The 12,934-nt window shown below is 36.0% G+C and overlaps 2 protein-coding genes across 8 annotated transcripts; both read right to left on the reverse strand.

The window, feature by feature from the left end:
• Window positions 1-506: 506 nt before the first annotated feature.
• Window positions 507-8,218, reverse strand: LOC129321082 (uncharacterized). Of its 7 annotated transcripts, none has more exons than XM_054966812.1 (19): window positions 8,002-8,217; window positions 7,418-7,769; window positions 5,962-6,060; window positions 5,487-5,569; window positions 5,282-5,366; window positions 5,101-5,187; window positions 4,313-4,374; window positions 3,951-4,171; window positions 3,816-3,876; window positions 3,135-3,312; window positions 2,692-2,730; window positions 2,528-2,589; window positions 2,376-2,412; window positions 2,045-2,094; window positions 1,889-1,958; window positions 1,588-1,669; window positions 1,406-1,485; window positions 1,219-1,287; window positions 507-837 (listed from the first exon to the last, which is right to left on the reverse strand). In XM_054966812.1, the coding sequence occupies exons 2-19, from the start codon at window positions 7,625-7,627 to the stop codon at window positions 778-780; spliced, it is 1,635 nt and encodes a 544-aa protein (XP_054822787.1). In that variant the 5' UTR covers window positions 7,628-7,769; window positions 8,002-8,217; the 3' UTR covers window positions 507-777. The 7 variants fall into 7 exon arrangements, with proteins under 7 accessions (XP_054822787.1, XP_054822786.1, XP_054822788.1 ...); XM_054966811.1 differs by having other exon boundaries at window positions 7,989-8,217; XM_054966813.1 differs by lacking the exon at window positions 2,692-2,730 and having other exon boundaries at window positions 7,989-8,218.
• A 2,135-nt stretch (window positions 8,219-10,353) lies between these two features.
• Window positions 10,354-12,414, reverse strand: LOC129320860 (probable xyloglucan 6-xylosyltransferase 5). The gene has a single exon (XM_054966515.1). The coding sequence runs from the start codon at window positions 11,931-11,933 to the stop codon at window positions 10,575-10,577; it is 1,359 nt and encodes a 452-aa protein (XP_054822490.1). The 5' UTR covers window positions 11,934-12,414; the 3' UTR covers window positions 10,354-10,574.
• Between the last annotated feature and the right edge of the window lie 520 nt (window positions 12,415-12,934).

A 12,934-nucleotide genomic window follows, 5' to 3' on the forward strand; every position in this document is an offset into this window, starting at 1 on the left:
TTAGTAGTTTATTGACTCTCGTCTCCATCTATCTTTTACCATTCCTGCTTCAACCAAATGGCCTAATCATGTGTTTCTGACCTTTTAATCCAGTTTGGCATTTAACAATTACCTTAATCATTAACTTATTGAAATATAATAGTATAGGAAAATTACAATCAAGTCCTAAACGAAAAAAATAATTATTTCTTTAATCATATTTATAAGTTAAACTTCATTATTTACATGTTAAATTTCAGAATTTAATAGCGGTTAGGATCTGTAAATAGCTATAATTTAATAATATTTAAATTTTACCTTTTTAATGAATGAACACTTTGTAAAGATTGGAATTTTTTTTTTTATCGTTTATATTTTATGCTTTTGCACTCTCCCAATTTTAACTGTTTTCCGCTGTACTAGATTATTGATTTCGTTATTTTTTTTTCAAATTTTAAATGATATTTGGCACTTTCCTCCGTTAATTTCTGACACTGACAATGACAAGAATGATACATGAATAAAAGTAATGGAAAACATTTTGTACATAAATAATAAATTGAAAAATCTAGGCTCAGCCCCATGCTGTTCTTACAAGAGGTCAGGACTGCCATTTATGAGGCCAAAAATGGAATATTAATTGAATGACTTGTATATGAATTTGACACCAACATACAAAATCTATATATAATTATATGTAATATAAAAACTCTAACCAGCCCAAATATTAATTAGACTTGGTTCAATATATGAGATGCACATTTGTTGTAAAAAAATGGTAGATTGCCGCTGCTTGTCTTACTGAATTCTGCAGCGTTGTTCCTCTGCTCCCAGATAATTCAGTCCACGCCTAACCCTCTACATACAAAGAAACAAGACACATGTTTTCAAACATGAAGAGGAATTTACATTCCAATTTATCCAAAAAAAAAAAGCTGGATTAAGGATACGTTCAATGAATATTCCTAAAAGCTTGATAAATGATAAAGCACAATGGCGTCTTGCAATCCATGTAGCTCACCCCATCTAGTGGGATAAAGGCTTGTTGTTGTTGTTGTTGTTGTTGTTAAGGATATGTTCAATGAAGAACAGATAAAGCTCCCTTAAGATAGTTTGAAACTAAAGAGTAAAAACAAGTTTAACCCATGGCCTATATAAGAATATTACAGATATTCCTCTGCCCCATTTCTGAGTTTCTGATATATTCCTTTTAATGTTATATAAAGAATGAGTCACTACCTCTCCGGTATTTCTTAGGCCCATGAGATCTAATCTTTCTTGAGGCCTCAACTTTGACAAGGAAGCAAGCTGCAGCACAATGCAAGCCCACATTAAACTATGGAGTTTTCAAGAATGGAAGCAATAAAAATTGTATTTTCAAGTGATGGACCCAAGGTATGAATAGTTAACAAGAATTAGTGCACACCCAAAAACTGAAGCGCTCTGGATCTCTCTGACTGGGCATCGTCAATTCAACAGACTGGATTCTCTCGAGTCTTCTATGATCTGCTTGAGATTCTCTGGTTAAATACTGCAAACCCTGCAAGAGTGTGTGCAAGTGTGTGTATGTTTTTGTTGTGTCATCGAACTAAAATTCCAACATGTTACCTTGTTTAGCTCTTGCTGCTTCTTTGGCTCTTCTTATCCATGATCGAGCAGTTTCAGCTGCATCATATGTCAATTCCTGTAACTGCAACAACACAGAAATAAAGTCACAAGGATGGAAACTTTTTACAACGATGCATCCAATTCAGGGCACTCAGACTTAGCTGTGGCTTAACTTAACACTTCGGCAAAAGTATTGAGTAATTTAAAGAGTTTTTGGAACTCAGCTCAGTTGAAAAGTTCCCCATTTCATATTTTAATTTAGTATAATATAAAGTTGGTGAATAATTAGCAGTGAGCTTACAGACTGTCTCTCTCTACTTCCTTCTGGAGGCATGATGTCATGTATCCATTCAACTTCTGCAACACGATACCTGCACAAATCATTTGGAAGGAATAAAGCCACATGCCTTAAAAATAAGCAGCCGGATCAAGAAGATGACGTGTTAAGATAATTTACCCATCTTGATCCTGTGATCGGATGATGCGGAATCTCCTGCAACTTTCAATCTGCACGGTTGATTTTTTTTTTTTTTTTAAAGCACATGGGATTATATTAGAAAAACTTGACACACACAATTTCTTATAGGCATCAGAAGTTTCCTAGGACTATTGACACCAAATTAGGAGAGCCAAATTATAAAGCAGTCTATGAAAACATAGAAATATCGTTCTAGCAAGTTGACTTGAAAGCAAGACGCACATTACTGCCAGACTTCTCCACAAAATGAATAAAGATTTATAGCTCAGTCAACACAAATACATAAAGAAATCACAAATTATATATTCACCTCTATATAGAAACGTCCATCTGGAAGTGGTTCACACCTACACAATCAAAAAAATCCATCATTAGAAACATGAAAAAATACACGAGGAGGGATTTTCAGTAAGGACCTGTATGCAGAGTATTTTTCTGTGGCAAACGATGACAAGCACTTACTCTGTAATTTCCACTTCACAAGCATACTCAGCTAAGGAACCTGTTGTAGAATCAATTATAGCCTGCATGATAGACAAAGCAAACAAAGTAACAGAGCGACTTGGTCAGTCCAGTATGCCTTAAGCAGGAAAAGTGAAAGAAAAGGACCAGTAACACTAATCTACCATTCCCATCCTATGGTTCCCTTCCATTATTCTTCTGACCTGTTTTTTGAAAAAAGAAAAGGGTATATACTGAAATCAGAAATATGATAACGATTGGGATATCACAACATAAACACAACCTATTCATATATACACATCTTCTAGGACATTATTATTAGTAATTATTTCCCTCAGCACATACGTGTACATGCGTGTTCAATTTCTCAGTATCATAATCAAATGTATTGCCTCCTGAATGATGATTACAACACCTACTCACCAATATTTGGCATGTGTCCCTATCTATCTAGCATCTAGTTGGAGCTTCTAAATGACCTTCCTACATAAAAATGACCCTACTGTTTTTCACAGAGAAGTTACAATAAAGTAATCAGCAACTTACAAATCTCAGGTATATTGAAAATTTTAAATTGTTTACATTTAGAAGCTATTGACCAACTTACCATAAGTCTATATCGAGGTTCAAATATATTGAGTGGAAATTTTTGACATGGCATGACAACATCCATGACAAAAAGAGGAATCAAATCCACGCCAAAGTTTGTCAAACTGTCATGCTCTTGCTTCCTTTTGGCATACTCTTCCGGAAAGTTCTTTTGTATGATGTTCTTCAATGTCACACTGGAAATAATCCACAGGAAAATAATTGTTTTCTTTTTTCTCTTTTTAAGAAAAAAAAGAACATTGCATCACTTCTATTAGAACTTTTAACTGGCGCCAACATTAAACCTAATTTCTAGAGGAGCGCTCATGATCCAGTAACATATGCAAATGGCATGAGATACCTGTCAGGGGAAAAGGTTATCTGTTTCAAGGGCCTTTTAAACTACCGAAATAGGTTCCAAAAACATACATTTTTTTCTCTACAATTTTGAGCTCTAATTATCACATTTTTTGTGTAGAAAAGTTGCTCAAGAAATAAAGAAAATTGTTACAGCCATGCATTTGGCACATATAAGCCTATAAAACTACAACACATTATAGTTCAAGGTTTGAACCATTGAATCTAATCCTACTACCCTGGCAAATAAAATGCAGACACTAATTCTAAATCTTCTTGTAGTTTGCTGTATTACACAAGTATTTAAGTCGTGAATTGTAAAATCTCATAGGGTAGTAACTACCTGATGGAACACGTTCTAGGACTGATCAAAAGAACTGTCCTGCACAATGGGCATCTGTTGCCTGACAAATAGAACCAGAATCAATAAAATATAGAATATGCAGGTTCCTAAGGAAAATAAAATGTAAGCACTAACCATGATCCATTGACTGAAATAGACATGAATGGCAAAAAGAATGTCCACAAGGGGTTGTAACAGGTTCATATAACAACTTCAGGCAAACAGTGCAATCAAAGTCATCAGTGCGCTCTGGTTGTCCGTGAGTACTCGTGCCTGGCTGTTCTTCATGTCTATTCATGCCCATCAAACTAGCAGATCCCTTCTCCAAACTTCGAAGTCCAGCTTGCAAGGACTCACTGCATGGCACAAAAAGAAATGAAAAATCATTTATAGATGAATGTGATGATACAAAGTGAAGTAAAAGACTACAGCAAAAAGTCCTACATTCTGAACCTTCACAACTTCACAAAAGGGAGATAACTGACTAGAAATAGTACCTAAATGGATCGACTTGAAGGCCTGAAAGAATTGCATCTCGGGCTTTTTCATATTTCTCTAACTGCCAATATAAAACATGGTCAAGTGCCGGTAAATTCAAATTTCACAATCATGGCAAAGAGTAGGAAACAGAAGCAAGAGCGTAAAGTAATTGGACAAAAAAATGCAAGGAGTAGAACGGTGAGCAAAATTCCACAACCAAACACAAGGTGAACTAATCTGTTAGCACCATTAAACAGTAACGATACTACACAAGAAAGGTCTCTCGAGACATCTGGTGTTATACAATCTTCTAATGTACATTGCAGATTCTGCATCTTCAAAGTCACATTATGAAGCAAAATGTTGCCTCAAAATTAATTGATGTTGTCAAGTAGGAAACTCTGTATAAAGTAACAGTACAATAAACCAAAAGAAAATAACAAAATCATATTACATGATAAAAATGCAGTCACTAGAATCAAATAATTTTTCACTGTACCACTTTTTTGTTACCCTTTACTGAGAATTAACAAGGTGCTAGCACCTACCAACTTTATTCACTATAATTACCAACAATGACTAAAGCATTTTCTCCGTTTCCTCCTACTGATATTACTCCTAAATCACCAAAATAGCACTCATGTCTAATTCTACGACTCCAATTCATCCAAGAGTAACTTAAGTAGCTAAAGACCCTCACTTACACAAGCGACACACTTCTCAATAGAGAACATGTCAACAAATAAAATAAAGGAGAAAATGTTCCCAAAGAGCACAATTGACACCACTATATAGGAAATCTCACCAGAAAAAGCGCATTAGCCTTTAAGAGGTATGATTTTACTGAATTACTACGTAGGTCAACAAGCTTCTCAGCATCCTTCAAACCAAGCTGAAATTATTATAAAAAGTTGATTTATTAAGCACAAACTGATTCAGAAAGAAGATTATGTTTTGAGCATGACATGATGATGCAAAGAACATACTTCAGCATGTATTGTAGGATCAAGCCCACTCAATGGTTTATATTCTGAAGCTGATGGAGATCTGTCCTTTAAGAATCTGCTAATCCTGGTTAAAAGATATTGTGATTGTCATGAGATCACCAAAGTTCAAAAAATTTAAGAAAAATATTAGGATAAAAGGCAAGTTTTAATAAGTAATTTCAATTATTGTTCAACCATGCTTAACCTAAGATAAGCTGCACATCGGTTGTGGAGGATAACAGGATCACCAGGTTTGATGCTATTTGCTCTTGAGTAAAAGTTGATTGCCTGTATTATTAATCTCAAATGTCACCACAGGAAGGATATTCTATCGTTGATTCAGATATTAGCCATAACATTGATCACAGATGCCTAATGTTCCACAAGTAGATTATTAGACTAGTAGAGCATGAGAGCTGCATTCTCTTAACTGTGATAAGTGAAACATTATGGTAAGAAAACATGCCAGAAATGCCAAAAAAAAAAAAAAAGAAAAGAAGAAGACCAGAAACAATGTCACACAACTATAGATCATCACACAATACTTCAATTAAGATCACAGCGGGAAAAAAATGCCAACGACATTCAATCACCATATGTTAATAGACTATATTTTGAAAGAACCATGCACAATGCAACAAAAGTAACGTTGATAACCAGAAATTAAAATTTTATATCACCTCTTCCAACCGATTCTCCCGAAATGACATGTTGCCATTATGCACAAGTTCAAAAATATGATGGTATGTGTCCCATGCCAAACCTTCTTGTTCATGTGCCTGCAATCCAGGCAAAATCCAGATACTACATTACTGTGTTAAGCTCTCGTTAGAAATGCTAATTAGTTGAAAATGTAAATTTAAAAAATCCATTTTGAATATTTGATAAGCAAGCAGACAAGATGACAAATACTAGTACCGTTTTTGACACATTAACGACAACAAAAACGAACCATTCAAGACTCAATCTTTCCTGACAGAACAGCAAAATCAAAGCTTATGCAAAATAAAGAAGATTTTTTCCTTGCTCAGTGAACAGAGAATCCTCTCAATTTTCTATTTTCATAAGGAAAAGAAACAGAGACACAGCAATAAACCTTCTTGAATCAGAAAAATAAGTCATTAAATAAACATCAGCAAAGATAATCTTTTAATTTCGAAGCAGCATGCCTATAGAACCATTAACCCTTGGGTAGAAAAACAGCTCAGAAAAATACAGTTACGTTTCTCATTGTCGCTTCTTGTCCTCGGACTTCTCACCAGTCAGAAAGCAGTTGAAGGGAAAAGGGAAAGAAAGCTAACAAGAGAACTTGTCTTTTCGTATATTCTTCACAGCAACCAGACACAGTACACAAAAAAAGGCAATTAAAAGAGACAGAAGGAAACATCTGAGCACAGCCATCGATCAGAACTGAGTACAGCCTGTTTGGATAGATCATATAATCAATTTTTGGGGCAAAACAATCGATTTTAATAAAAGTTACTCAAACAGCCAAAAAATTGAATAATTAATTATTGAGTTAAAATTATGTTTAAAATTAATTTTAGGAGGCTGTTAAATTTAATTTTATTATTAAATAATATATGTCACCTCATAAATAAAATTTAACAAATTTAATAATATTAAATATAATTACATTAAATTTAATTTTAAAAAGCAATACCTTTCATAATAATTTATACAGTTAAAATTAATTTTAAAAAAATAATATCTAAACAGATAATATAATCACTTATAATCAAAATCAATCATATTAACCTATTTTTTTTATAGTTAATTATATTTAATTGAAATTGAAACGAGCCTTTAATGGTATTCAAGCGGTTGTTTTGATTTTCCAGTGATCTGAAAATCCAGCAACCCAAACAGGTACTTGATCAGTTGAAGTAGGACTTTTCAAAGGCGAAGGGAGAAATCCGCATTTTCAAATTCATTTCGTCTAACAATACCAAGTTGCTGCTTTCAACTGAATATCACAATTCACAAAACATCCCCAAAGCCAAAACAGAATGGTAAGAGAGAATAATAGAATTACAAGCGAATACAGCCAAAATCCCAAAAACGTGAATGCCCGTCCATGTATTCTATCAGCTACACTTTCCGAGCAACCAAACAAGTGAAGGGAAAAAAACTAACCCAAACGTAGTTCTCGACGTCATCAAGACCGTCCATAGCAAGCACAGCTGAAGAAGAAGGCGATTCTCCCACCATAGGATGATAGGTAGCAGAAAGTAGCAGAGTCTGTAGTCCGATGCTTTTCAGAAGCAAGATTGAGAAATTGAAGCGTTTGGCATAGAGGAGGAAATAGGAGGAGTATCGTGGTCGCTTCTGCGTCCTTCGTTTCATACACGGACTTCTATTTACGTCTTCCCTTCACTCGCAAGCCCTCTCTATCTCTCTCTCCCCCCATCCAATCACCTTGAAGCTTGACCCCATTCTATAGTTGACAATTAGAGGCCACGAACTTGTTGTGGCCTTGTGGGTTTACCTTAAGAATCAAATTAATAATATTAATGTCAAACGTCGATGCACTTCGATATTATTAATTTATTGACATATTTGGCCAAAAAAAAATTATTGACATAAACAAGCATTGCAACCATAATAATAATAAAAATAACGTTGCTAATTGTTATATACGGATTAAATAAAATGAGTAAAGGAAAGGTGGTTGAAAGGAAGGGGAGGGCGTTTAAATTAAACTTACGGGAAGTACGTACATGGGAAAAGGAAGGAATGAGAAAATATTAGAATAGGAAGAGGATGAGCAGGATACAGAGAGAATAGAAGAACGCCGTCTTAGATTCGGTTTGACTTGTGAACGGCAACCGACGGAGGAGACGAGAGTCAAGCTCCGACAAACACCATCCGACAAGTTTACTGTCACCAAATAGTCTGATTATATCTTCCCCTTCCCTCCAAAACAGCCGCGAATATTTTCACAACTTTCGATTTAGATCTGTACACATTTGGTGTTCCACCCGAGTCAACTATTTGAGCCTAATCTTTAATGAACACTGTATTCAGTTTTTTAAATCTTTATTTTTCAAAATAATGAATAATTTTATTCTTAAAATAAAGAATTGTGCAGTTTTTTCTTAAAGTGATAATTATTTTGAAACAAAATAAAAACTTGAAAGTGGCAGTTAATTAATCATGTTCATTCTGAAGATTTTAAATATAATATTATAATTATCATCTAACAATTCTGATTTTTTTTTTTTTGCTTCTTAAGTAAAAATATAATGATTCTCTTAGTGTTAATTTTTTTTTGGGTATTATATTCACTCTTTCTAGAATCTAGGTATCAAAAGGGTCCTAATATATACATATATATATATATATATATACATATATATTGCTGATTAGGGTCCTGATATTTTAAACCCTCGTATCTTTGTTGTCTTCTAATTGTCGTTTGGCCAAAACGCATGAGTAGTCATTGCCATGCTATCCTCGTTTAATTCCAATTGCAACGTTTTGAATCTTTTTTTTCCTTGCCAGTGCAATGTTTTCAGCCTTATTTATCCCATTAACAAATAAAACAAGCTAAGCCTTTTTGCGATTAACTAAATGCTTGAGTACTACAATTATCTTAATTCAAGCGTGTATATCTAGTCTTGAAATTTCTTCCCCCAACTTTTTATAACATTTTTGCAAGATTTTTTCAATGGGCAGATGCAGCCATTGCGCTTCCAAAACTCACAAGAACAGAGCAGAACATCTCATTTGATAGTCTAGAGAATAATGAACGGGAGAGATGAGAAAAATATTTCAATAAATATCTTAAATATTCTTATATTCAATATTTATTGTTGATGTAAAGTGTAAGCGTCTTGTGAAGTAATTAAAGCGAAAATAAGCATTCGGCATCGTACGGAAGCCAAGTGCGATGATCGTCTTGTTCCTAGTTGGCAGCCGAATTGCTGATAAAATTAACGGCGAAGGAATCTGTTGACTGGGATCGGGCCGTTTGGGTCCCCGTGCTTTTGTTTGCTGCGTAGAACAGCATCTCATTCCTTAGCTTTTCTGGCCTCTCTGATTCTTTCTCACCTGTATATGATCCTCAGTCAAACCACTTGTCTCTTTAAATAATCCTCTCCCTCCATAATCTTTGATGCTTTTGTCTGTCTTCTCTCCATCGTGCCGGAATTCACTCATTATAATCCTCTTCAATTTTGTACAATCTTTGCCATTGTAATCATTAGATTGTTGGTTCCATGAGGTAATTCGTAAATAATAAAATCTATTACAGGTTAGTGCTTTTACCAAGTGTGGTCGTGAAGAATAGGTTGCCCATTCTTGAAGATGAACTCCTACATGCTCAACAACTTTGCCAACTAAAACTGAATAAACTTAATAATCCAGATCAAACTGTCTCTTCAATCGGGAATCTGCCAAGATTCTCTCTTCCATCGAGAGGGATTGAAAAATAAAAATTCATACTTGCCTGTAAATTTTCCTGTAACTCTTCCCCTTGAGTTGAGACTCATTTATCTAAGATTTCCCGTGAAACAGTAAAAGTATTAGCAGTTTGCTTGACAATGATGCGAAGGGAAGTATCCATTTCCATGACCCACCGGTTATACCTCCAAGATCTCCTTTTCATTAATGAAGCAAGTATTTGAATTGAAGCAAGCTATCCAAATATCATGCTGCTGTAATTTTCACCAACCATACTTTTAAACAAGACTCTTTCGGAATTGAAAGATGTTGCCGCGTATATGACAACACAGAATTGTGTTGACTGAAACGTTTTCAAATGGATTCTAAGTAATCTTTTTTGTTGATAAACATCCATCAATTGCAATATGCTTCAAAGTTAAAGCAACCTATCTGCCCCTTGCAACTTTTTTGTCAACTCGGTGAAAGTACATCCCTGTCAGGGTCCGGTCCACAAGTGGTAGGGCCGATGTCAAAAGTATTCACTGATTCATGCACATTGACAGCTTCATCAAAACAATACATTCTCTTTGCTCTCTAGTGGAAACATCACCTTTTGGTGTACTTCTCAGATATAACATTAATGTAGAAGGAAAGCAGTACTCAGCTCATATCAAGTCACAACAAAATTCAAATGAAAGTGTCATAATTTCATGAATCCATGCCCCAGACGGGAAAACAAAGGAATCTCAGTATCCATGATACCAGTAAATATAATTTGCTTACTGATTAATCACTCAAACATGACAGGAATGAATTCTATCCTGGCCTTTCTCAAAGAAGTAAGACAAAAAAATAAGTAAACTTACATGTGAACTTTCACCAAATCCCCTTTAACATGTTTTTCCTTCTAGCTTCTGGATTCACTAGCTTGAGCATGTCTACGTATATCAAACTGGTCCACAAACTCCAATGGAGTAACTGTCTCATTTCTGATTCTCCTGATCTTAGGGCTCAGCAGACCACGATGCCTGAACCCATAGAGCTTAAGCACCTGGTTATCTGCAAAATTGAAAGCCCTCTCCATGCTGCTGAGGCACCTCTCAACTGGATAATCTCCATAGCTTCCACAGGGCTTGCAACCCACAAAATGTGTCACAAACGGCCACCTCTCATCACCTAAACCTGGATGATACTTCTCAACCATCTCTTCATATCGATCAACCAAGCCAGCCCAGTAACCGTGCAAATAGTAAGAATTCTCGAGAAATACCTTATCCATCCACTGATCCTTCTTTGAAAGTAACAAATATATCAAGGCTGATTGATCATCTGCTTCAAATGCAGGTCTTCCCTTCAGATTTGCGGTCAATATTTTCCCTGCCTCTTCACGAATGGGACCCTTCGGACCCATGGGAGCCCAGTCATCAAGCAAATCCAAAGACCACTGGCAATTTCGAAACAGGAAGCTACCTGTATTCACTGCAATCCAAGACTTTTGCTCGAATAACAGATCAGGGTACCCGTGAAGAACCAAGTTATACTTGTCATACTTCGACAATGGCAGATCAAAAACCATATCGGTAAAGAAAGCATCACTATCCATCCACCAAATCCACTCCACCTCCGGATGCGACAACATCAACCGCCGTATCATAGGCAGTTTTGCCCAATACCCAGCAAGTTCCTTATCCAAATGAGCCATATTATACACGATTTCAATCCCATGTAATCTACAGTAATCAATCTTGTTCTTTATCGACTTCAACAAATAATGATCCCCAATTGGGTTATCACAAGGTTTTGGCGGCGAACCAGAGAGAAGCAGGATTCGAGCTTTACCTTTGATATAATTGGGGTACTCGGGGTTCTGATCCAGCCAAGCCTTCCGCTCCTCGTCCCAATTTGATATTTTCGGCCCAAGGGTGAAGGTGATATTCGGATTCAGCTCGGTCTCGACAGGTTCGTCCGGATCAGAGGGATCACTGTCGGACCTGATCTCAGCGAGGATCCGATTGGTCTCCTCGATGAGGTTCTGGTTAACAGCATCAGCGTCGGAGCTACCAAAATTAATCCCAATGGTGCCGCGAAGGACCAAGATGGTAATGAAGCCACACATGATGGTGATCTTGATGTTGTTGAAGGTCTTGTGGATCTGCCGGCCACGCGGTAAGCCGGAAAATCCACGACCTCGTCCGTTTGCGATGGTGGACGTGGGCAATCCACCTCCACCGCCCCTCTTTTGAGACGATAGATTCTCGTGCCCCATTTCTCTCTCACACACACAATCCCCCTGTGTGAGCGATAATGAACACGGACTGTCAAACAAGGCAAAGATATAACTCTCAGCAGCTAAGGAGCACAATTAAACTCAAATTTCAAGGATTATGCGGATGGGCAGCAGCACAATGAATAAATTTTGTTTGGAAACAAACAGCCCAAAAAAAATCAGAAGGAACGTCCTCTGTGCATCTAATGTTGGGAGGACAGGGTGAGGGCGAAGAGAGGAAAAGGGACGGGAACCCTAGAAGAGGAAGGTAGCGAGGGTGCAGAGGAGTTTGATAATGGAGGGAGGGGAGAAGGGGAAACAGAGGCGGTGACGGAGGGTTTAGTTAGAGTGTCGGAAGCGAAGCATCGTGGAAAAGGGGATCGACATGTGTCCACCGCCGACTGTCCCAGTGTTGGAGGATTTAGAATTGTTCATCTGTCTGATCATTCATGATGATGCTGAGGGCTTCCAATCTGATCACCTCCACTTGCATGCTATTCTACGACAATATTATTGATCCCTCCCCTTCTTGACAACCTATTTAAAAAATAGTTTTTATTTTTTAAAAAACAAAAAATAACGAATTTTAAAAAAGTTTATAAAATATTTTTTTGAAAAATAAAAAATAAAAAAAATTTAAATATTTTAGAATTATTATTTTGAAAAATAACAAGACTAAAAAATACTTATTTATATTATTTTTTAAAATATATTTTATAAAACGTCAATTCTCAAAATAATTAAAACATAATTTTAAACAAGTCCTAATTCTTGCATGGTTTTGATGAGATAGTGTATACAACCAAAATATATATATGAAAGGTTGCTAGGGTAGGTAAGGAAAAGAGGAGATACTGAAAAGCCTCAAGAAGACAACGGCCATTCTGAGTATTTGGGTAGGTATGACTTTAGTGAAGTTAACAATGTACCAGAGACATCATTCCTATTTTTAAATTAACACTCCTTTCATTGAAAATACGAGAAATTAATTTTTTATTTAA

The sequence above is a fragment of the Prosopis cineraria genome, unplaced genomic scaffold, assembly GCF_029017545.1.
Source record: "Prosopis cineraria cultivar Desert tree isolate PC_DT_omini unplaced genomic scaffold, ASM2901754v1 PC9, whole genome shotgun sequence".
Lineage (NCBI taxonomy): Eukaryota > Viridiplantae > Streptophyta > Magnoliopsida > Fabales > Fabaceae > Prosopis > Prosopis cineraria.

Coding starts and splice junctions, on each gene's coding strand:
- LOC129320860 (XM_054966515.1), bottom strand. CDS start 11,933: ATGGGGCACGAGAATCTATCGTCTCAAAAGAGGGGCGGTGGAGGTGGA.
- LOC129321082 (XM_054966812.1), bottom strand. CDS start 7,627: ATGAAACGAAGGACGCAGAAGCGACCACGATACTCCTCCTATTTCCTC. Junction 1,288..1,405: donor CAGAGCGCTTCAGTTTTTGG/GTGTGCACTAAT, acceptor ATTGTGCTGCAG/CTTGCTTCCTTGTCAAAGTT. Junction 838..1,218: donor GCCTAAGAAATACCGGAGAG/GTAGTGACTCAT, acceptor CTTTGTATGTAG/AGGGTTAGGCGTGGACTGAA.